This window comes from Suillus fuscotomentosus (genome assembly GCF_016647785.1).
Source record: "Suillus fuscotomentosus strain FC203 chromosome Unknown F5891scaffold_2, whole genome shotgun sequence".
NCBI lineage: Eukaryota > Fungi > Basidiomycota > Agaricomycetes > Boletales > Suillaceae > Suillus > Suillus fuscotomentosus.
This window is the reverse complement of record NW_024539514.1, coordinates 199,132-222,722: the sequence shown is the minus strand read 5'-3', so window position 1 is coordinate 222,722 and position 23,591 is coordinate 199,132. Positions and strand designations below refer to the sequence as shown.

Genomic DNA, 23,591 nt, shown 5'->3' with positions numbered 1-23,591 from the left:
GTGAGGCTGATGTGATCAGCTAGGCTGGCTCAACCTCACTGATGACACCATGGGCGCAGCTGCCCTGTCCCTTCACAAAAATGATGTGCTCGCAACAAACAGATTGTATTCTTTCCAAACTTACTTTAATTGAGGTGCAGTCAGTGAGGCGCATGTCACCTTGCATTACTCTCACGATCACGTGACTTAATTTTTGGGCAAAAAGTTATGAGTCACATGTCCAGAATATGCCCATACAAGGGTGATACATTTAGTCTATGTTCTACACCAAGCAAAGTACAAGTTGGAGTCGAAAAAACTAAGATAGAAAAAACTAAGGTAAATGATGCAAGACAGGGATGGAGGGGCCCTCTCCATCCTAGCCTTGCACCCTACAGTAAATGAAGCAAAGTAAAAAAGTAAACTAATAATGAGCCAACTGTAATGATAGTTAGTATGATGTTGAATATTAAAGTGACGCTTACCGAATTAAACATGTCAAAAAAAAATGGGAGGCGCATCAAGTGCAGACCAAAAACTATGGCAAAGATCAGTATCATCTTGAATCTTGAAAAGACACTTACCTCATCAAAACCGCTACCAGACAATGTGTGAGATAAAGCTGGAAAAAACACTGTTAGCACAAATCAGACTTGAAAACAAAACAAAAAACAAGCCGGAAAATTCAGTGGATCTGATAAAGCTAGAGAGCAGGTTAGTAAATTAGATTTTAACAGGAGAGACAGATATATGAAGGCGCCAGTCCCTGGGGACATGGATGGCCAAAAAATTATCCCCCAGAGCCCAAAGTGAGAGGCGCCAGTCCCTGGGGACATGGATGGCCAAAAAATATCCCCCAGAGCCCAAAGTTAGAGGCGCCAGTCCCTGGGGACATGGATGGCCAAAAAATTATCCCCCAGAGCCCAAAGTGAGAGGCGCCAGTCCCTGGGGACATGGATGGCCAAGAATATATCTAAAAAAAACTAAAGAAAAGTGAGCCGCTGGCAGAATGAGAAGACTCACCTTTAAGGCGCGCGCCAGTTATTAACAAGAACTGTAAATAAATATGAAAAAAATCAGTATTGTCAAGCGGATGTACAAAGAACTTACTTGTTATTATGGGCTTGATGACTGCAGCGCTGCCTTTGACTACTTGCAGCTGCAGTCTGCAAGTAGTCAAAGGTCAGATGCAAGGAAGGTATGGTAGAGTAAAGGAGGATGAGTAGTGTTGCAATACATGGTTAAAGGTTGAAAGAAACGAACCGTGGGAGAAATGGAAATGGTTGATGTACCATTTGTTGATTTGTTCTTGTTTGCCGGAATATCACGTGCACAATTGTGGTTGGTTTTTGCGCACAATTGTCTTTTGTGGACGTGTCTCTATTGTCAACGCGTCTCCTTCGTCACTTGTAAGTTTTATTTCTTTTGTTTGTGACTATGTAACATACTGACTACTATTTCAGGCCAACTGTTTGCTCAACGCGCGTGTTTTGTGGACGTGTCTCTATTGTCAACGTGTCTTCGTCACTTGTAAGTTTTATTTCTTTTGTTTGTGACTATGTGACATACTGACTACTATTTCAGGCCAACGTTTGCTCAACGCGCGTGTTTTGTGGACGCGTCTCTATTGTCAACGTGTCTTCGTCACTTGTAAGTTTTATTTCTTTTGTTTGTGACTATGTGACCATACTGACTACTATTTCAGCCAACGTTTGCTCAACGCACGTGTTTTGTGGACGCGTGTTTATTGTAAACGTGTCTCTTTTGCTACTGGTGAGTTTTTGTTGTTATTCTGTGGCGCAGTGGCAAATTAACTACAATTTTAGTTCAATCTTTCGTCAACACACGTTTTGTGGACGCGCGTCTCTTGTCAACGCGTCTCTTTCGTTTCTGGTGAGTTTTTGTTCTTTTTCTGTGGCGCTGTCGCATACTAACTACAAATTTAGTTCTATCTTTCGTCAACACGCGTTTTGTGGACACGTGTCTCTTGTCAACGTGTCTCTTTCATTTCTGGTGAGTTTTTGTTCTTTTTCTGTGGCGCTGTCGCATACTAACTACAAATTTAGTTCTATCTTTCGTCAACACGTGTTTTGTGGATGTGCGTCTCTTGTCAACGCGTCTCTTTCGTTACTAGTGAGTTTTTATTGTTGTTGTGTGACGCTGTGGCATACTGACTACAATTTTAGGTTCTCTATCATGGCGCGCACCAAAAACACTGCAAAGAAGTGCACTGGTGGCTCAGCGCCACGTGTACACCTTAACATACTCAAGACCGCCGCCAAGAGCCTTTCTAGAGAGCCGGCTGGGGGCCAAAGTTTGGAGATGTCCAAACCGGTTCATCACAATGAGGTAAGTCTTTTGTTTCTTGCTGTATGTGTGCTAATGTACCTTCTTCTCCCAACAGTTCTGTATCCTCTGCCGGGATGGCTCTGCATCATTTAAAGAGAATACACTCTTTATGTGCAACCACTGCCCCAGAGTGATGTGCCGCCTGTGTATGCGCCTCCCTCCGGGCACTGAAGACACGATCCTCAATGAGGACGTGTCTTTTAAGTGCATATGTTGTCACATCGCCCTGGAACAGCAGGGCGCACCGTACTATGTAAGTGTTTTGTTTTCATCATTTGTTCATTCACAACTAATACTATGACAGGGCTTCTATCACGCTAATGGTGTCCCGGTCCTCAAGTCTTTTCTACAGGTCCACGCTTCCCTCGAGCTCTCATCGTGTGCTGAACTTTCAGCGGCACCGGTGATATTCATTCACCTCATCCTTGTTGACTTCAACACTACGGCCAGCCCTTTCTCCTTGGCTCATTCGTTCCTTCAACCCTACTTCACCAGCGGCGGCATCGAATATCGCGAGATCGCCTACAACATTGTCTCTGACGCGTCCGGTTACCGCAAAACCGTCCGTCAAATCATCAAGGACCTCAAAAACTCGTTCGCATGGGAACGTGTGGTGGTTGGTATATCCACTCACACTGACAATGATTCAGGTGATCCTTTTGCCGGGTACAGTTTGGATGGCGAGAAGCACTATGCTGGCGCCCCAACTGAAGATGTAAGTTTTTTGTTAAATTTTTCTGCCACTGATTACTAACTAGAGACTTGAAGTTCTTGGAGGGTATCCTTAGTCCATGGCAATCTCTCCTGGACCATGCTGACGAAACCTACCTGTGGCTCTTGTGCTGCAGCGCAATTGTCAACAACAGTGACTCATTTGCAGGATTGCAACGCGCAGTAGTTCAGTAAGTTCATTTAAATTGCATTTTTTATCTTATCTGACATTCCAACAGTCACAAGTTCTCTGCCACAGTCGCATTCAATGCCGCACATTTTCAACCATCTTTTGCGTCCCATTTGCTCCTGGCATTCACTGAACAAGTCCTTGTGGAACGTTGCCCCATTGGCCTCGCATTTGGTGACATGCTGGCGCAAGCTTACAAACTTGGTCGCCACACTGACGTCTTCTTACTGACACCACTTGTGGGTAGTCTGAAGGTCTCCAAGTTTGTATGGGCTGATGTCAAGTCCCGGCCTTGGGGTGGCTTCCTGCCAATCCAATGCCCAAGCTGTGGGTGGACTGATTGTTGGAGGTCAGTCTTTGTGAGGGCTTGCAAGGATAAGGTCTATGTCTTTGAGTGCAAGAATGACACCTGCACCCAGTCTTTCACCTTCAGCCCTCCTGAAGGGGCCATCATGTTGACATCAGGTAGGAAGCAAGGGTGTTCATGGATGCATGTACCTTTGAAGCCATTGTTGACTTGATTATGTACATTTCTTTCTTTGGTTACTCAAATTTGGTCACTTCATATATGTCTTAGCTTTAGACAATAATGTTTGGTTGTTTGTGAATGAAACTTTGGTAGATGCACTTTGTGGATTTTGAATATAGTGAAAATTGTCAACATAAATGTCACATGACCGTGTTTGTCACATGACCTTGTTTGTAATGTTGAGTTTTTCAACAATGAAGTCTGGTCCAACAGTACATCTGCAAACTTGTACCGGCCTGCATCCCTGTGATTCTTATTTGTCAGATATAATGGCCAGCTGGACTCTTGTTTTTAGCAATGTGTTGAATGAACACAAAGATTCCTTTGTAGCAGCTAAAGGAAATTCTGGCATCAGGGCTCGCATCCTCAAGACAATCAAAGATGCTATAGGCAGCAGTGAAGCAGCCAAAGACCCTTGTGTCATGCTTCCTGAGAAAAATCTGCGCAAGGTGAGCTTTTATAATTGTGTTCTATACTAATCTAATCAATACAGGCTGTTCGTGCCTATTATTTGGACTTCCTGGAAGATGATGAGGATCGCAAGGCAGAGGAAGAGATTATTGAGGGAGGAACTAAGGACACATCTGCTCCAGATGCTGTTACTGTAGAGATGGTGAGATAGAGGGAAGATGATAAGCCTGAGGATGCTGGGAAGTACAAGACAGAATTCTCTGGTTTTGATGTCATCCAAAAATTATTTAAGGATGAATTTGCAGAATATGACAAGCAGCACAGAGATACCTCCAACCCAAAGTCTATGGGTCAGAGGACAAGATTGGCCCGCATGTGGCACCAGGCCATGTCCCCTGAGGTGAAGAAGGAGCTTGAGCGAGTTGCAGGAAAATGGAACCAGGAAGGACCTCCTGCAGATACCAAGGACAGGTATTTTTTTCCCAAGATTCTATTGGCATACATGCTATATAACTCAACAATACATCAATAGATACCGTACCCATAACCAGAAAAAAATGATGGAGGACTTTATGGACATGGTCCGGAGAACCATGGGATTGCATGTCGTCATCCTTACAGCCCATGACCGAGGTGAGGGAAAAGCTCCTGGAACTACTGTGTAAGTGTTTTTGATGCTTCATATTGTTAATCATGACTAACTTGTTTCTAAAGCTGGGAGACTTCGCCACAAAAGGCCAAAAAACCTTTTACTCAGGCGACCAAAGACAATCGGAAATGGGCAGAACATGCTCAAGATCGTCTTGCCAACTGGCTTCTCGAAGGAGAATATGGTAAATGTCTCTTTTAATTTTTTAATTTAATATGGTAGCTAAAAGTCTGTCAGCCGATGGAGAGGTTAGTGATGGAGAGGATGACGATGAAAATAATCTCCCAGATCTCACTGTTGAGGTCGATGATGATGGTTATCCTTGCCTACCCACAGGCTTTGTATGTCTCAAGCTGAAGCACAGACAACAGCTTGTTCGGGCTGTCTTTCAAAAGGCCTACGGTGAGTTGATTTGTCTTATGTGATTGTATCATTTACTCACTTTTCCCAGCTGTTATTACCAACAATCCTAGGGCTCTGGTGCCCTGGGGTGAGATGTCGACCGATCCCACTCACTACCTTGATTCAGGATGCATTCCTGAGAATGTTGTCATCAGGGATCCTTCCCACCTGCAAAAGGACACGATCACTGCAATCTACTCCCACTGGAAAGACCGTGCTAGTCATGACATGCCGATTGTACGTTTTGTTGGATATAGGCAAGCTGATTTCTATGATGCTCACACTAAGAAAGGAGCTGCAAAGGGCAAGTCAAGGACGAAGCCTGCCTATGTTGAAGTCTCTTCAGATGAGGAAGGACTCTTGAACAAGGTCACCAATGGTAAAAGCTCTTCAGATGAAGATGATGTCGAGGTGGAGACTCCGACCATTCCTGAGTCCAGCCCAAAATACCATCTTGCTAGGGACATGGTCCCTTACCTCAAGTCTCTCTCTACTGTCCCTTCATATCATCGTCTTCTTACTGCGGTTCAGAAGCTTCCGGTATGTCAGATCTCTTAACCTCATGATTTTACATTGATTTTGTCTTTTTTAAAGCAAAGAACAGATTCAAAGTCAAGGAAACAGCATCTTCCTGTCTGGGCTTCTTGGACATGGTCTCAGGCATATCTGCCTCAAGACATCCATGAGGATATGAAAATTGCCTCAGTCGCCCTGGAGCATTTGAGTAACTACCAGTTCGATTCTCGTGGATGGGGCATGGTTGTGGCCCTGGGACTTGGACTCCTACTTCGTGAGTGTCGTCGTGCTCAGGAGTATGAAGCCGACGAAGCTGGAGATGATGTACCTAACTACTTGGGTAACTCGATCTTGGGCATCCAGATGGGCGACCAGATTGAGGAAAAGGTTGTAGAGATAGGGGCAGCAGTAGAAGCCATGCTGAAAGATGAGAGCCTGGGGTTGTCTGTTGTGAGGAAAGACATTGAGAAGAGGCGTTCAGAGGAGAAAAGGAAGTTGAAGGAGAAAAGGAGAGTCGAGGAGGAGAAGAGGGCTGAGGAGGAGAAGAGGGCTGAGGAGGAGAAGAGGGTCGAGGAAGAAGAAAGATTGGCTAAGCAAGCAAGCAAGGTGGACAAGAGGGTGAGGAAATCCAATGCTAAAGGGAAGGGTAAGAGGCCTGCTGCAGATGTGGAGGAACCAACCAAGAAAAAGGTGAAAGTTTCCCCTCCTGATCCACCTTGTCGTTCTGCCAGAGACAAAGCACCTCCAAAGAAGTACAATGTCTGAAATATTTGATATATCATTCCATACATCTTGTATCACAATGGCTTAGAGTTGATTCAATGTTTTGTATATCTGTGCTTGAGACTTAAAGAAATATTCAATATGGCACTGGCCATACATGTTTGAATATAGGTCATTACTCATGCAGCTGGCCCATTTGCACAGACTGCACAACCAGGCCGGCCCTCATTGGTATGGGTCACTATAGGTGCGGCCAGCCCCCTTTTCACACTGTAGAAGCAGGCCAGCCCACAGGAGTATAGGCCATTACCAATGCAGCTGGCCCATTTGCACAGACTGCACAACCAGGCCGGCTCTCATTGGTATGGGTCACTATAGGTGCGACCAGCCCCCTTTTCACATTGTAGAAGCAGGCCAGCCCACAGGAGTATTGGTCATAACCTATGGAACTGGCCCATTTGCACAGAACGAAATACAGGGCTGGCCGGTATTGACCTTTGGGGCAGCTGTTCCCCTTCACATATGCCAGGGGCAGACTGCCAGAATGTTGGGTTCTTCACAATTCGCTGTACACTATCAATGGCTATAACTTGATGTAGATTATGCATGACCTGGCCTTCATAGTGTACAGTGAATTTTGAATAGCCCAAGATTGATGCCCTAGCCACTGTATATATTTTAGAATATTCACAGATTCACCATCACAGTGATATGCAGGGTGAGGATGGCTCATCACCTCTACATGCATGTGTTACAGTTTTGTGGGTCACAACTGTACTACTAGTGTATTGCACAGATTTTGTAGGTTTTATATTATTTTTTTCATTAGCCTTTATCATCAGTATTCAAGTTGGATCAAAGGTAATAACCTCATCCCAATCCTTTAATCCAACTTGAATACTGATGATGTTTGGATAGTTTAGTTACTGATCCAAAATTGTTTACACTGCACTGTATTTTAGATATTACCATTTTTTTATACTGGAGGATGGAGGTCTTCAAGTGCCTTCAAAACCATACTAATCCAAGAGCTACCATTAGCCCCTACAGTGTTTGGCCTATCTGTCATTTATACTAGAGACACTGGCCTGTCCAGGTACTGCAGGTATGTAGAGACACCGGCCTGTCCAGGTCCTGCAGATACATCATGTATACTAGAGACACCGGCCTGTCCAGGTACTACAGGTATGTAGAGACACTGGCCTGTCCAGGTCCTGCAGATACATCATGTATACTAGAAACACCGGCCTGTCCAGGTACTGCAGGTATGTAGAGACACCGGCCTGTCCAGGTCCTGCAGATACATCATGTATACTAGAAACACCGGCCTGTCCAGGTACTACAGGTATGTAGAGACACTGGCCTGTCCAGGTCCTGCAGATATATCATTTTTACTAGAGTCATTGGCCTGTCCATATTTCACATAGTCGGCCGATCCTGGATATACGTACACCGGCCGGTGTCTGGTAGGCCAGGTTTTGCAGGCCAATGTACACATCCTATGACAGGGTTTTACAGTGTCATATGACTGAAAGGTGTGCAGCACCAAGCTAACATAGCAAAGAGTAAACACACCATTTACGACACCCACAGAATCCTCAGACATGTCTCTCAAGGTGCAGTGAGGCACACCATAGAGAAGGGGTTAGTTGAGGGCATTGCCCTTGATACAGCGTCCTCTGACGAATTCTGTGACACATTGTAGAGACTCATGCCTCTCATGGTGTGATATGGCACTTTACACTAGGGAGTACATAGCACAAACTTGCAGCATCACTCTGTGTGCTATCCGCAGGTATTCCACTATGAGGTGCAGCTTTCCCGCGCAATGCGCGCCATGCGCACATGCATTCCCGCGCTTCACGATGTATATGCGCGCGTGCATTCCTGCGCTTGAGCGCCCTATAGCGCCAGCCATCCAGAAGCATCCATCCACTGTCCACCAAGCCCTCTAGTGCGTATATTTCTATTTCTCTTGTTGCATATTGTTCCACCTTTATTTTTATCATGAATTCTCACTCATATATATCTTTACATACCTACTTGGTAGCACTTCGGCTCCGCATTACAGCGCTTAGGCGCGCTATATAAGCGCCAGCAGTACATAGTGAAACTTACTTTTCCAACCTACTTTTTACCTTACTGAACTTTCCACTTTACTATACTTTCCACCCACTATCTACTTAGCAGAACATAGTAGAACTCTATTCCTTTACATCTCGCACTCTGACATCTCTTGCATCATATTATCACTCAAGTCTAGTCTATCTATCATTTCCGCACACGCGCGCGTGTTCCCACGCCTTGCGCGCACCTGCGCTTTCTCGCAGCCTCACTTCAGCGTGTACCTCTAGATCTTCACTGCACTCGCTTCCCCTTTAGGGTCAAATGCACTTGTCTCCTCAAGTAACGCAGACTAGGCAACGCGTGACCTTACAACTTTTACAGATACAGTCAGGAGCATCATTTGTTCCTCTCAGTATCGTTGTTTATACAGTGTGCATCAAGGCCAAATCTACCCGTAAACTGTTTCCACAAGAGTCAGCAAGGCACGCGAAGGCATACGGTGAAGTCGTCCATACCGACCTGTGGGGACCAGCTCAAACTCAGAGCCTTGCAGGATCAAGCTACTATATGAGCTTTACCGATGATTACTCCTGCGAGACCCAAGTGATGTTCTTGAAGCGCAAGAGTGACATGTTAGATGCATTCAAGCACTACAAGGCAAGACTTACCACACAGCATGATGGGCATTGCATCAAAACCCTTTGCTCTGATCGAGGAGGGGAATACTTGAGTGCCAAATTTGACGCCTACTTGAAGGAGCATGGCATTACCCAGGAGATGACGGTCCATGATTCCCCACAGCAGAATGGTGTGGTGGAACACCTAAACCACACGCTCGTTGAGCATGCATGAGATGCCCCGAAGTACCTATGGGCAGAGGCCATCAGTTATGCTGTCTGGCTGAAGAATAGATTGCCTTCCAGGTCTATACCCGGACACACACCTTATGACCTCATCCATCGTAAATGCCCCGACCTGTTGCTCACATGCAAGTTTGGGAGTGAGGTCCTTGTCCATGTGGAAGATGCTGGGAAGCTTGAGGTGAAGGCTGTGAAGGCCTTGTTCGTGGGGGTAGACAGCCAGAGTAAGGGTTGTCGAGTCTATTGGGAGGGTAAGAGGCATGTTTCTGTCGAGTGTAACGTGACATATGTACCTCAGATGGTTGATGTCGCTGATGCTGTCCCAGTCGAGGGGGAGTCCACCTCCAATCCTGTCGTCATAAAGGTCACCCAGGAAGCATCAATCAATCACTCACCTCCCAGAAACCACATACCGGCACCCACCACCCCTCCAAGAAGCCACAACCCGGCACCAGAACCTCCTGTAGCTCCACGGTCCACAAGGGTATGCCCACCGCCAGGTTACTACTCCGCCCTAAATGAGGGGGAGCACGCTAACCTAGCAGCCGAAATACAAAAGCTGGAAGCGGAAGAGTCAGTACCAGCAGAGGAAGACTACGTGACTCACCAGTATGCTATGGCTGCACTGCAGCCAGAGCCCTCATTGCAGCAGGCACTGAACGGTCAAGACGGTGCAGAATGGCAAGAGGCTATTGATTATGAAATCAGCCAACTGGAGAAACTCGGCACTTGGGAAGTTACCGACCTGCCATGTGATGCAAATGTCATCCCATGTCACTATGTCCTCACCACCAAACAGGGCCCGGACAGTGAAAAGCTTAAACTCTGGGCGCGCCTCGTTGCAAATGGGCAACACCAAAAGTATGGCATTGACTACTTTGAGACATTTGCACCCACCTGCAACATGGCCACCATCAGAACCATCCTCAGAATGGCCGCAAAGCATGACTGGGAAATCCACCAAGTGGATATCAAAAGTGCATACTTATATGCAGACATCCAGGAAGAGATTTACATGAGGGCACCACCAGGCTACTTGAGAAGAGGGCAGGAAGGAAAGGTTCTGAAGTTGAGGAGAAGTCTGCCAGGGTTGAAGCAAGCAGGGTTTGAGTGGGTGGAAGAGCTGGCCGGTGTTTTCTCAAAAATTGGATTCAGTCGCTTGCAAGTTGACCAGGCTGTTTACTTTAAGCGCACCCTGCAGGAACACACGGTCATCACCGTTTCAGTCAACAATATGGCAGTAACCTCCTCCCATACCTCCCACATCCAGCGCTTCAAATCCCAGCTTCGCGAGTTCTTTGAGATCACAGATCTCGGAGAATTGAACTGGCTCTTAGGCTTGAAAGTCACTCGTGACCGAACAGCGCAGACCATTTCCCTCTCACAAAAGGCTTATATTGACACTATCATAGAGCGCTTCTACCTCACTGACATGAAATCCGCGCAGATGCCTATGGAGCCTGGGATGGCACTGTCCTTGGAGCAATGCCCTTCTACGCACAGTGAGCTACAAGCCATGTGCGACGTGCCTTACCAGTGAGCTATCGGCTCAATCATGTATGCTGCCACGAGCACATGCCCAGACATCTCCTTCACTGTTGCCACCCTCTCGCAATTCATGCGAAACCCTGGAAAGCCTCATTAGGAGGCTGCTAAGCACATCATGCGCTACCTAAAAGCCACAGCCCACTTTGAACTCACCCTTGGCTCCACAGAGGCCAGCCTCCAGGTGTTCGTAGATGTGGACTGGGCATCCCAGCCCCATCGGCATTTGATATCAGGATATGTCATAATGTTGAATGGTGGCCCCGTTGCTTGGAGTGCATGTAAGCAGCTGTTGATAGCTTTATCTACTGCCGAGGCAGAGTATATTGCGCTAACTACTGTTGCCAGAGAGCTGCTGATGCTTTCACTAAGCCCCTCTCACATCCTCAGCCTTCAAAAGCTCCAAGTCTTGATGAGCTTGGAATGCGCTCGAGGGGGAGTATTGGAGTCCAAGCGATCTGATGATTCATTGGCCGAGGGATCCGAGATAGGAAGAATGAGGAAGTAGGTTCGTACAAGCGCATCCTGGATGAGTCAATGAGTGACGTTTGATGTCAGCTCGTGCACTACAATATATGTCAAAGTATTTCCATTCCTACTCTACCCATATGATAAAGTCTGAAGTACCTATGACGAAGCATCTCAGTCCTTTACCTCGAGACTGAGATGTGAGTGCACCTATACCATTGTTTTATGTTACGAGCTAACAAGTCCGTTTAGAATAATATTCTGTCCAGGTACATACACAAGTCCTTTACCTCAAGACTGAGATAATAATATTCTGTCCAGTTCTGTCTAATGTCTGCCTAAATGCTCTCATCGCTACACTGTACCTGTAGTATTGAAGCTTCAAAGTATCAGATTAGACACAAGCCTTGAAGTATAAATCACTCTCAACTTTTGACAGTGAAGCATTAAGTCAGAGACACTGCCTGCTCTACTAATCCCTTTGACCATAAAGCATCAAGCCAGAGATGAGGGTCAGGCCTTTGCTATTCTTGCATGTCAGATCATCATCAGATTGATCTCAGACCAATTTCATTATTGATGTCCCTTGCTGAAGTGCCAATGCTTCTTTCACTGATGCTTCTCCGTCCTTGGTGCTGGAATAGTAACTAAAGCACTGCACAGGGGGGTGGCTCTTGGACAGTGTGAGGCACAAGTGTGGTATCATAACAGGTGCTACTATAGGTGCACATGGCATAGTGTATGTACTGAGACAAGTGCTAAGGCTAGTACTTACAACTGTGCACCCATCATCCCTTGTAGCTTTCTCCTGCTTGCCTTCTCATTTCCTTCCATTCTTTTATCTCCTCATCTTTCTTCTTTCTGGGTTCTCTCTCTGGTGTTGTGTGCATCTGTTCAAGCCATGCCAGCCTTTGCTAGTGTATGCTGGGCATATGTGCATAATATCAGCAGATGCTGGTATCGAGTGGAGGTTAATTTTGGTGCACTGGGTAGGTGACAACAATAGCAAGCATTTGCTGATATAACTTGAAGGTGAACATGAAGGGTACTAGGGGTAGAGTGTGTAGCTGGGCAAGTGAAAGAATATATGACACATCTCTGGCTCAAAAGATGAGATTGGGGTGATATTGCAGTGAGCTATATGCATGCATTTGAAGGAGTGAGATGGTGATGTGCCAGAGTAGCTGCTCAATGCAAGAAAATGCAGGATAGATAGCCTAAAACATGATAAATAAATATACAGGTGACTCTGTTCTCACCTTCAGCCACTGGGAAATGAGTGGAAGTACAGCAACTGCAACATGGAGTATATTGAGGAGGTTAAGTGCTTCAATCCAGAAAAGTAGCCACTCATAGTTGAAAAATAATCTTATTTCCTTCGCAAGCTTCATGTCGAAGTCTGTTGCTTGTACATACATAGCCCAAAATCGACAGGAATAGGAAATAAATTGAATGCCATTAGAAAGTAGTGCTAAATTATTAGAAATGCCAATGAGATGCAGCGCATGTGACTTACTTAATAGGCTATAGCACTTCACCACGCTGTGTGCACAGACACTTTGGGACAGATAGAGCAGACACTAAAACTGTGTTCACAAGTTGCAACTACCTATATGGATTGATCATTTTAATTCTAAAGGGTCGTTCACAACTATGTACCAATAGTGCTTTGAGCCTCTGAGATCAACAATAAGGGTGAAACCAAATATGAAAAATGTTGTGAGAAAATCTGAAGTTTCAGTGCAGAGGTGCAAAGAAGCCAGTGTAGGAATACAACTCAGAGTGGGGCTATACAAAGATGGCTCCAAACTGATATCTCTATGTTGTGGTCTTGCACTGCCTAGTCTGCTATACTTGGTGAGACAAGTGCATTTGACCCAGGGGTCTGCGGTCTGGGAATAGTTTTGGAGGTCAGTGAGTGATGTGGGGTCAATAGTCCGAGTGTGGGAAACAATGTCTGAAGGTATAATTATGATGTCCGATGCAAAAGCATTGGATCCGATGTTTTCGGGTTTTGGGTTCGTTGGGTTTGGGTTCAGGTTATCAGAAACTAATAGTGACACAATAGTGAGTGTCGGAAAAGCAAGCGGTGTGCGCAATAATAACAATGAAGGATATGGATGGGTGAAGGAACAATGATATTCGCAATGTCAACTAAGAACTACGAAATATCGGATTTGACCCCTAAGTGTCGGAGAACGATTCTCCTCTACTTAGATGATGATGATGCTATGGGGAGTCCAATATTTATGTAGATACATAGAAATCTGGAACCCTATAGGCGAGAGTAGTAGCACAATATTTCGGATCCGATGTCCTATGTAATAAGACATGATGTACTGTGGACTATGAGAATACATGTAATAATGCAGTCTGAAACATTAGAGATGTGAAGATAAGTAACTATGCACCTAGTGAGGCTAGCAGAATGAGACTGGACATAGGTAGGACAAGTGCGCATGATATCTGATAGTCTGATGTGAAATCCGATGCGATGTCTGATGATTTTTGGGTTTGGTACATATTGAGTTGGATATGATAGGAATGATTTGGGTAATGATTAGCATGTCTACATGCATCAGAAAATAGACCTCTACAAGGCCATAGAGATATCAGTCTCTACACCGGGAAGTGCTCAAAAAGTGACAGGAAGGAATTAAGATGCTGGAAAGGGTGTGTACCTGCTCAAAAGGGTGAAATTGAATATCAGAAACATCATGAGAAAGTCTGAAGCTTCAGTGCAGAGGTGCAAAGAAGGCAGGAAGGGGCATGTACCTGCTCAAAAAGGATGAAACTAAAGAATGGAAGCATTATAAGAAAGTGTGAAGATTCAGCACAGAGACACAAAGAAGCCAGGAAGGGGCATACTTGCCTAAGGGAAAGCATGAAGCTTCAAGGCAAAGACACAAAGGCTTGATGCTTTATGAAGCATCAAGCTGCAGATGTCAAGGAATTAGACATTATGCATCAAGGTGTGTCTCTTATCATACATCTTAAAGCTTCAATATGACAGTATTGCCTGTTTTGACAATGTCTATTGTCATGTCTGATGACGAGTCTGCATTAGTGCATATTGTGTCTTGACCCTGCTGAACTGTCGTCTTGTCTTCATGGCTTACAGATGCTAACATCAATCTGACACCAGAGGTTTCAATTCACAGGAATCCTCCTGTCATACAAAAGTCTACACAAACAAGCAACAAATGAGCTGCTGATGACATAGTCAGTCTATTGGCTAATGAATGCACACCTAATGAGGCTGCTATGGAGGATGGATTCCATATGAGTAAGCATTATTTTCAGTTCTCATCTTATTACTGACTAGGTATTCAAACTCATAAAGGTAAACACTTGCAATACATGGTTTTGGACACATTATTTGATATGCTTATAGGTATGTTTTTATTTTTATTTTCAAACAATTATTCAGTCTCTAACATACATGACAGATACTGAATCTACAGCACCTGAAATGCTCACAGATGTGTTCAAATTTTGGTGTATCATCTATTCTGTGCTAACTTACATACACTTTTGAAGAATCACTTGATAGTGAAGGCTTCGAGTCCAATTAATCAGATGTGACAGATGGTAATAGATTCTTAGAAGACATCAATGTTTAAGATATTGATACACCTACAAAGATGTGATGGAAGGACAAGACCATGGATATAGATGCTTTCTTTGAAGCACTTTGTGCTGCAAAGTCAAAGGACGGAAAGGCTTGCAATGTTAGAGACTATAAAATGTGTCAGTAAGTGTATGGCTTGTATTGTATCATTGGCACCACTTATAGTATCACAGCAAAAAAGGATTGCCACATCAAATTGTGAGTGCTAATATAACCTAAAGACAAACTGATTGCCTTTTACCTCATTCTTTCTAATGCTGACACAGATATCATATTGTGCTTATAAGCAAAGGGAAAAGAGAAGGCTGTAGATCTTGATCCTAACAACCTTATGAATGATAATGCTCCTCACACTACCACCTCTGACCTAAATTTTGTTAATACTAATCTTGATAATATTAATAAGATGAATATTAATGTCAACAATTCACATATCAAGATACTCAACTCTCCTACTAACAGTATGTGACACTGAGGGCTTAGAGATAAAGGTGGATAACTATGAGGAATAGAGTGATACTCAACAGTATCTAAGCAACAAACACTCATATCAAACATCTCTCTCACTACCCCCTACTATCTTCAAGCCAACAAATTAAGCCTCTCAGTATAATCATTACAAAGAAGCCTTCACTGGCAAATCTCATGTCACTTATGCCATAAATTATGGCTCTTCTCATGTAAAAAAGGTAGCATTTATGGTATTCTCATTATCTAATACCTTCAGCTTATCTACATGAATTATTAAAACCATACACAAAGGGTAGGACTGATTCTGAGGAGCTTGGCTTCAGCTTGTATGCTATGTTTCTTATCTAAAGATGTGCTCTTAATTTCAGATAAAGTCCAGGGAAAGTCTAATGAAGTCTGGAGGACTTTGAATATAGACTACTCTGGTGAAGTGCCAGAGGACTTCTAGAGAAGTATAAGAAACTTCTGGAGGAGTGTAGGAAATTTCTGAAGGAGTTTTATCTACTTGGCAGAGAAGTGTAAAGGTTACTCAGAATAAATTCTAAGTAGACAGCAAACAGAGGAAAGGCTGCAGAGACAAAGTCCAAAGCAAAATAGGAGTAGAGAAGTGGAACTCTAGCCTAGAATTTGAGTTTTGTTGCCATATTCAAAGGCTAGTCTTAGATGGTTGTGATTATTCATTTAACTGAAAGGAGGATGGACTAGGTTTGTCATCAGCTTAAGATGATGGAGAGTTTTGCAAGATTTCTAGTATTGAGAAAGATTAAGGGCATAGAGAGAACTTTACCTAGTTACCTCTACTCTTTACTTAGTTTCTTCTTACTATTGCTTATTTCTTATCATGCACTTATTGGACCTATGGCTGTGCTCTCACTTTTATTAGTATATTCACATTTCTAGAATTGCCTTAGGTCTTTTCTATTTTGCATTCACTCCCTTCATATTATACTTGTTCATAGCAATCCTTTTAGGTTGACTTAGCACACTTGCACCTAGTAAAATCAATAGTATACTAGCTGTTTTTAGGCTAGCTCATATCACTTTTTCACACTGTCATATGAGCACTGACAATGTGTATTTGATAAAGTGATATATATAATGTACTATAACTGATCATCTCTCTATAGCTCTCTGTAGCACAACTTCTGGTGAACAATGTTTCAAATCTTGGATATTTTTTCAATGTGTATATATAATGTACATAACTGACTACTGATCTCTTTGCAGTATAACTTTCAATAACAGATCTTTGGTATATTTTCTCATCTATATATATAGCTAAAATATTGACTTATTTTTACTTATATTTAAGGCATGTAGTGGCATATTCACACTCATACTCACTTAGATCACTCTAATTTATATAGCAAACTCAAACAGCATTGTCTGTCAATTCATAGAAGATGCACTTACTGCTGAAGATCAAATCTGTGGACACCCAAGTTATTGTGCCATATGGCTACAATGTATCCTAGCAGATCTGGGTGCAATGTGTGTATACTACGCTATGCACAATATAAAGTGAGATCTATAACATCCTAGAAACTCATCAGTGAGTTAATAATAATTTTCTTAATGTTATTTGCTGACATATTTGCATTAGTGTTACAGTCTGCCACAATATCAATTTAGCGAATTTTTTTTCTTATATAGTCCTATTATATATGGCTCATCTTTCTTCCAAAGGCAAGTGATAGGCTTAGTTTTTTTTTGTGTTCTTGTTTATTGTCCATTGGGGCAAAGCCCTATAGTAGACAGTACCTATGGTAAGTAGCTATTGATATACATATTTAAAATGTGAGGGGTGACCATGATAATAGTTCAGACGTGTTTAGATGCGAGAACGGTGACACCGTCTGAAGGTGAGTCTAAGAAGGTGTGTGTGGAGGCAGTTAGTCTTTGAGCTGTTTTATCTTTCTTTTGGCTTGGGGGGTGTGACGTCCCTGAAGGTCTTCTCTAGCCTTCTGGTGTATACGATGTACTTTGGGAGCTCTCTGTTTCTGTATTGGATGCTGAGGAGAAATTCTAGTTGGCTTGCTTGGGTGCCACCCTCTGTCCGGAGGGCGGCCCTTTGTCTGGCGTATCTGTTGCATGCCATTACAAAGTGATGGACAGTTTCATCATGTTTGTTGCATTGTTGGCATCATGCCATGGTGGACTTTGAAATTCAGTGAAGAAATTGATTCAGTGGGGCATGGCCCGTGCAGAGCTGAAATAGTAGAGAGGTGTGGCAGCAAGGGAGCTCCTCAGTTAGGTTTGTGAAGTTGTTCAATGGGATGGATGGGTCTATTGTCCATATTCTGTGGAGTCATAGTGAGTTGTCCATTATAGCTTTGGCTTCCTTCTTTATCAAGACGTAGAAGCACTGTTTGGTTGCCGATTTGCTGAGGGGGAGAATGAGGGGGTTGAGAGTTTTGGTGCACAGTGAGTCTGGTAGGGACCTTCCTTCTGATGTTTCTCCCTTGCTATGTGTTTCATGTGTTCATCAGCTGCCTCATTTCCTGCTATGCCCTTTGCTCTAGCATTCACCTTATCACCAACTTCCTCCCATCTTCTTCCAGCAGTAGGTTTCTTAAGTTGTTATGAAACTTGTCAACTAGGTAATGGCCTGGCTGGGACTGAAATGCACCTGTGGCTCTGATGGCTGCTTGATTGTCCACTTCTAAGGGACATTGTTCCCTCTCCTCCTGTGTCTTTGAGTTGCTGCACTGCCAGTATCATTTCCACTATCTCTGCTTTGTACACCATATGCTCATTCTCTTTTCCCAGGTGGAATCTTCTTTCATCGATGACCCGAGCTCCCCTCATCAGCACCGTGGCTCCTCCAACCCCTCCATCTACTGCTGATCTGTCTGAGTAGACTTGTAGTGTTTCGTTTGCCTGTTGTTCTTCCTTGACGGTGTCACACTCCTTTTCTGCTATGCTGATTTGTGTGCCCGGAGTCCACTTGGGGTAGTGTCAGATGGGTATGATCTTTTCCATCATGAGTGGGTTGACTTGAAACTCATTTAGGAGTATGTGCAAGGGGGAGGCATGACACTTTCGACCTTGAAAATTCCTCTTTGCATAGTATCTGTATGCTATGTTTAAACTGTTAGCTATAGGATGAGTATGAGGGAGTGTGGCTAGTCTTAGCATAGTTCTAAAACATATTCTTCTTATTGATTGGTGCACTGGAAGAACATTGGCATGGGCGTCTAGGAGATCTCTGGCAGAGGACCTTAATCTGCCAGTGATCATGATGGTGGCCATTCTCTGGACTCATGACATTTGCAAGGTGAATCCCCAAGCTCCCCTACCTCCACCTTTCCTGCCTCTACCCTTGGCCACTACCCCTATGCACCAGATGTCTGCTGCATAGATCATCTTTGGTATTATGACACTCTCATAGAGTCTATACATTAACTGGCCGTGGATTCCTTTTGTCAGGCTGGTTATATGTTTGCATGTCATAGTGTAGGTGGTTCCCTTTGTGAGCGTGTATGTGGCATGTTCTTTGAACTTGAGCTCATCGTCGATGATGACTCCTAAGAACTTGTGGGAGCATGAAGGGTTGATGGTGTAGTTGCGGATTGTGATTGATGGACGAGGTGTGGGGATCATCTTGCGTGGATTGTCCTTGCTGGGGACTCTGTGCTTAGAGAGATATAGCAGGGCCGTCTTGTCCAATTCAAACTCTGTGTTGTATTTCTCGCTCCACTCTAGCGCTCCTCCTGTCTTTTCCATCATGATCTTGAGTTTGACATTAGATTCCTTGTACAATTTGCTTCTGGCTCCCAGTGCAACATTTTCAATGAAACCAACACTTATTTCACCGCTGCAGGGATTAGGGTTAGCAACACAAAGTAGATCTGAGTTATAGAAAATGAATCCTAGCGGTGATAACGGGCATCCCTAGTCCACCATGTCAGCTACATTGAATTCTTCTGAGTGAAAGTCATCAAAGGCCAGAATTGTTTCCTGTTTTCTAGTCTCCTACCATACCATTCTACATATTCTTGAGGGATTCTGGCCTTGCATAGGTTGTGGAGAAGCTTGGAGACCACAACACTAGGGAATGCTGCTTTCATGTCCAGGAATAGTAGGGAGACATGATCATTGGCTGATGCCCAGGAGTCGGTGATGAATTTGGTGAGGAGATGTAGTGAGTCCATGGTTGAGCGGCCAGGACGTCCTCAGAAATGTGTAGCTGGGAGGAGGTCATGTATTTCAGCTATGTAAGTCAAATCATCAGCAACACAGGAAAAGAGAATCTTAGTCATGGTATCAAGTAGGGTTATTAGTCAGTATGCCTTGGGGACACTGTAGTCTGGGTGTCCCGGCTTGCAAAGGACTATTGTGGAAGAACACTTCCACTTCTCTGGATACAATCCTAATGTGAAGGTCACCCAGAAGATCAGTGCCATGAATGGTACTAACAGATCAGCACACTTGATGAAAACTATATTACTTATGCCGTTGAGTCCTAGGGCTTTGTGTGGAGAGAGGCATCCTATGGCTCAGAATATTTGTTGATCAGTGATCGGCTCAAACTTGCCTACCGGAGGGGGATAGTCGTAATTGGGGTCCACAAAGTTGTTTGCTGGAGGAGGACAGAAAAAGATGTCATAAAGTAGTTCACTTTTGTGCTTGTTGTCTTGAGATCGTGCATTGATGCTGGCCTGGGGGTCTTGAAGTGTCTTGATGCGAGTGTGAATTTGATCTGTTAGGTTGCCGGATGTGTATCTGTGAAAAGACCAGGTGTCAGATAATGGGAGAGAGTCAAGCCAGTCCTTCCAATGATGTTCCTTTGCTCATTTGATACTGTCTGAAAACCGGTTTCTTGCCAGCCAGAACTCCTCATGGATTGGGTCAGTTCGTTGTGTGATGTGGGTGTGTGCTTTTCAGCCAAGTTTGTGGACTTGCTTCCTTTCCCTATCTAGATCCTTAGTCCACCATCTTTTTGTGTATGGTGATGGTTTGGAGTGCGGGACTTGCTTCTTTATTGTTTGTAGGATGACATTAGTGAGGGATTTGAAGGCATTGTGGAACTGTTCTGGAGAGGTGAGTTTGGCTGCCTGGAGTATCTGATCAAGTCTGGCTGACAAAGCCTCTTTGAACACATTCCATTCTACTTTGGAGTAATTGAGGTGTGGGCTGGAGGTGGAGCATTCCAGTTGGAGGTTGATTGTGCTAATGATTGGAAAATGATCAGTAATGACCGGATGAAGTTTGAATTGTACTTCGCATTGGGTGAACTTGTCCTCGAAGTCTGCAGAGCAGAAGACATTATCTGGGTGGGTGAGGTTTCTGGTGTTGGAGGCTTCTAGAGTGACGATTGCCAGAGGTAGCACCCGGATTAAGTTATATATGGCTAATAAATTGATTAGTGTGCCTGCAGTGTTGAGGTTCTCTGCTGAGAACAGATGTGTGTTGTGTGGAAGCTCCCACATTGGATGGTGTCAGTGGAAATCACCCATCCATATTATGTTGTGAGGCTCAGCTCTGTTTTTGCCTTGAGCAAGGCGCTGTGAGCACTCTTCTGTTGACATGTGCTGCTCGAGGAAGTGGAGGACTTGTTTGCTGTTGCATGGGTTATAGATGTTGTAAATATGTACCTTGCCGAATTGTCTTGTTAGTTCAATTGCCATGACGTTGGGAGATCTGATCGGGATGATGTGCCAGTTATTCTTTGAAAGGTGTTTGTTGACCAGCATGATTACTTGAGTATGGATTGTGCCCAAGTTGTGGTCTGATGGGTATATGATGTCCCAATAAGCCCTGAGATTGGAGGTGTTGGCCAGATTGACTGGGTTCAGGTACAGTTCCTGGATGCAGGCAAGATCAAATGATTCTGTATCTAGGTTCTTTAGCATGTGCTCCCACATGTTGGAAGACTTGCACAGATTTTGTTGCCATATTTTTAGGTTGTCTCAGTTTGGGGTGTTGTTTGTGAGGTCCATCATCAGTTCCAGTCAGAGAGGTTGTTCGCACTGTCATTCTGGTAGGAGATTGGAGGGGGAGTAGGAGTAGGAGACCAGTGTGGGGGAGTGCTAAGCTAGTTGGCATTGGTGTTGGATGTTCCTAGAGTTTGCTTGTGGGGGGATTGGCATGGACCAGCCTTAGGGAATTCTTGTCTGTCAAGGCCAAAGCTAAACTAAGAGTTTGGGAGGTGCCATTGGGTGCTGAGTCCGAGTGGGATTAGATTGGTGTTGTGAGAGTTCTTGTCTGTCTGGTGGTGGTGTTGCCTGTTGGCAGGTTGCTGTTCTTAGTAGTTTCTTACTGGAGGTGGATATCTAGGTTCCTGTTGATGATGGTTAGTGGGGTCAGACAGTTGAAGGTTAGGAGGAGGAAAGTAGTCTGTGTTGCTGTCAGAGACAGTTTCCCATATTAGTCACTGCAGGCATTTTCCCATGTTCCTCCACCAAAAATACAAAAAATATTTAGTGAGAAGATAGAAAATTTTCCTTCTTTTATGTGTCAAAACATTGAAAAAAAAAATTACGGTAGCAAAGATGTTCCGTGCATGAGATATCATGCAAACATTATTGATTTATGCTTACAAAACATAGAAAATGTTTCACAAATTTCCTCCTGCCAAATATACAAAGGAACTTTTGAGAGTTTCTTCGCTTTTCCTCGAAAAAACATTGATAAAATAAAATATATTATCTATTATATGTTTTGTAAATGTTCTTGGACCAAACATGTAGTAAACTGGATGAAGTAATTGAAACTTTTGATAGATAGAATATTCGAAAAACACAGGTAAGAAAATTCACATCATTGCAAGCTGCTATTCGAAAGACAATAGATGGAAAATTCATCATTTTCCCTGAGGGAAAATCAATAATGTTTGCAGTATATTCCACACACAGAAAATCTTTGATACAGTAATCATTTTTTTTCAATGTTTTGACATGTAAAAGAAGGGGAAATGTCTATCTTCTCACTAGATATTTTTTGTATTTTTGGTGGAGGAACATGGGAAAATACCTGCAGTGAGTGGGTCTTCAGTTGGGAAGTAAATATACTTGATGTCGTCGTTATGCTTTTTGTAGCTGTCTACTTTTTGTTTGAAGGTGGGACACTCTCTGTTCCATGTGGTGTGGCCTTTGTCTTTGCAGTTGACACAGTAGTGTTTGAATGGGTCCTTCACTAAACAAGTGGTGGTACAGTGTTGTCACCACAGGTGCCACACATGTTGTGTTCTTGAGTACATTTAGCCACTATGTGTGCTCCCTCAAATGAGTAGCATTTGAGGAAGTGTGTAGGTTCTGAGAGGAGCTTGTGCCCGTAAACTTTCTTGCCTACTATGACTAAGCTCATTTTGATGGCTTGGTTGGCACTTGCCTTCGAGGAGAGGGTAATAGTTACATGGGCTGTTTGCTGATTTGATTGGTGTCTAGTGATCGGCTTGATGTACCGAACCTTACTGATGGTTCTTGCCTTGAAGCTGGCCTTGTTTTCAATGTTGGTAATTGCTGCTGGAGAGTCTAGAACAAAGGTGATGGGGACGTTCTCCATGAGGATGTGTAATGATCATTCTCTAATGGTGACATTTGAGGTATAGTATTCGAAGAAGTTGCTGCAGTTGGATGGAGTGTTGAACCATTAGGCTGACATCTTGGAGTCCAACTCATAAAGGATGCCTCCTGCAAGGAGGCAGTTGAGCTGAAATGAATGTTAGGTCTTTGGGAGTTTCTATACTTTTGTCTGATATTAGTTCGAGTGTGGTTGATGCTTTGGCTATAAGTTGAGCCTCCATTAGGTCCCTCAGTGAGTTGGTGATCAGGACCGAGTGTCAGTCAATTAGAATCTGTCAGTCTTGTGCATCACTGCAAGCTAGAATATTGGCCAGTGGAGTAGGGATTCCTGCCTTGGCGATTGCTGTGTATATTAGTGGTCCATCAGACCTTATGGGGTTGGAATTGAGTTCAGGTGCTCGCTTGGCACTTTCTACTATCTTTCTTATGTCATCGGTTAAAGTTTGTATTTGAGTATATACCTCTGCGACCACCTCCTCCATCGTAGTTTTATGTGTTGCTAGTTATCTCCGCCAAAGTCTCCACATTCTTATCTAGCATTGCGATAGGTCCTCTGATAAGTGT

General features: G+C 43.9%; 3 protein-coding genes across 3 annotated transcripts; 1 reads left to right on the top strand and 2 right to left on the bottom strand.

Moving 5' to 3' along the window:
- Nucleotides 1-586: 586 nt before the first annotated feature.
- Nucleotides 587-6,501, top strand: F5891DRAFT_974256 (uncharacterized protein; the record flags this gene model as incomplete). Its single annotated transcript, XM_041376445.1, has 24 exons — nt 587-693; nt 736-972; nt 1,139-1,161; nt 1,443-1,509; nt 1,564-1,629; nt 1,685-1,752; nt 1,806-1,872; nt 1,926-1,992; nt 2,046-2,077; nt 2,166-2,328; nt 2,384-2,581; nt 2,633-2,944; nt 2,979-3,043; nt 3,087-3,230; nt 3,279-3,694; nt 4,023-4,207; nt 4,252-4,356; nt 4,381-4,640; nt 4,702-4,830; nt 4,884-5,002; nt 5,041-5,220; nt 5,270-5,457; nt 5,509-5,760; nt 5,815-6,501. The coding sequence occupies 24 exons, from the start codon at nt 587-589 to the stop codon at nt 6,499-6,501; spliced, it is 4,137 nt and encodes a 1,378-aa protein (XP_041233137.1).
- Nucleotides 6,502-17,410: 10,909 nt separating this feature from the next.
- On the bottom strand, nt 17,411-17,644 carry F5891DRAFT_938936 (uncharacterized protein; the record flags this gene model as incomplete). The annotated part of the gene is made up of 1 exon (XM_041374200.1): nt 17,411-17,644. A coding segment is annotated over one exon (234 nt), but the record flags the coding sequence as incomplete, so codon positions are not given.
- Nucleotides 17,645-22,668: 5,024 nt separating this feature from the next.
- F5891DRAFT_913394 (uncharacterized protein) lies at nt 22,669-23,013 on the bottom strand (the record flags this gene model as incomplete). Its single annotated transcript, XM_041373661.1, has 1 exon — nt 22,669-23,013. A coding segment is annotated over one exon (345 nt), but the record flags the coding sequence as incomplete, so codon positions are not given.
- Between the last annotated feature and the right edge of the window lie 578 nt (nt 23,014-23,591).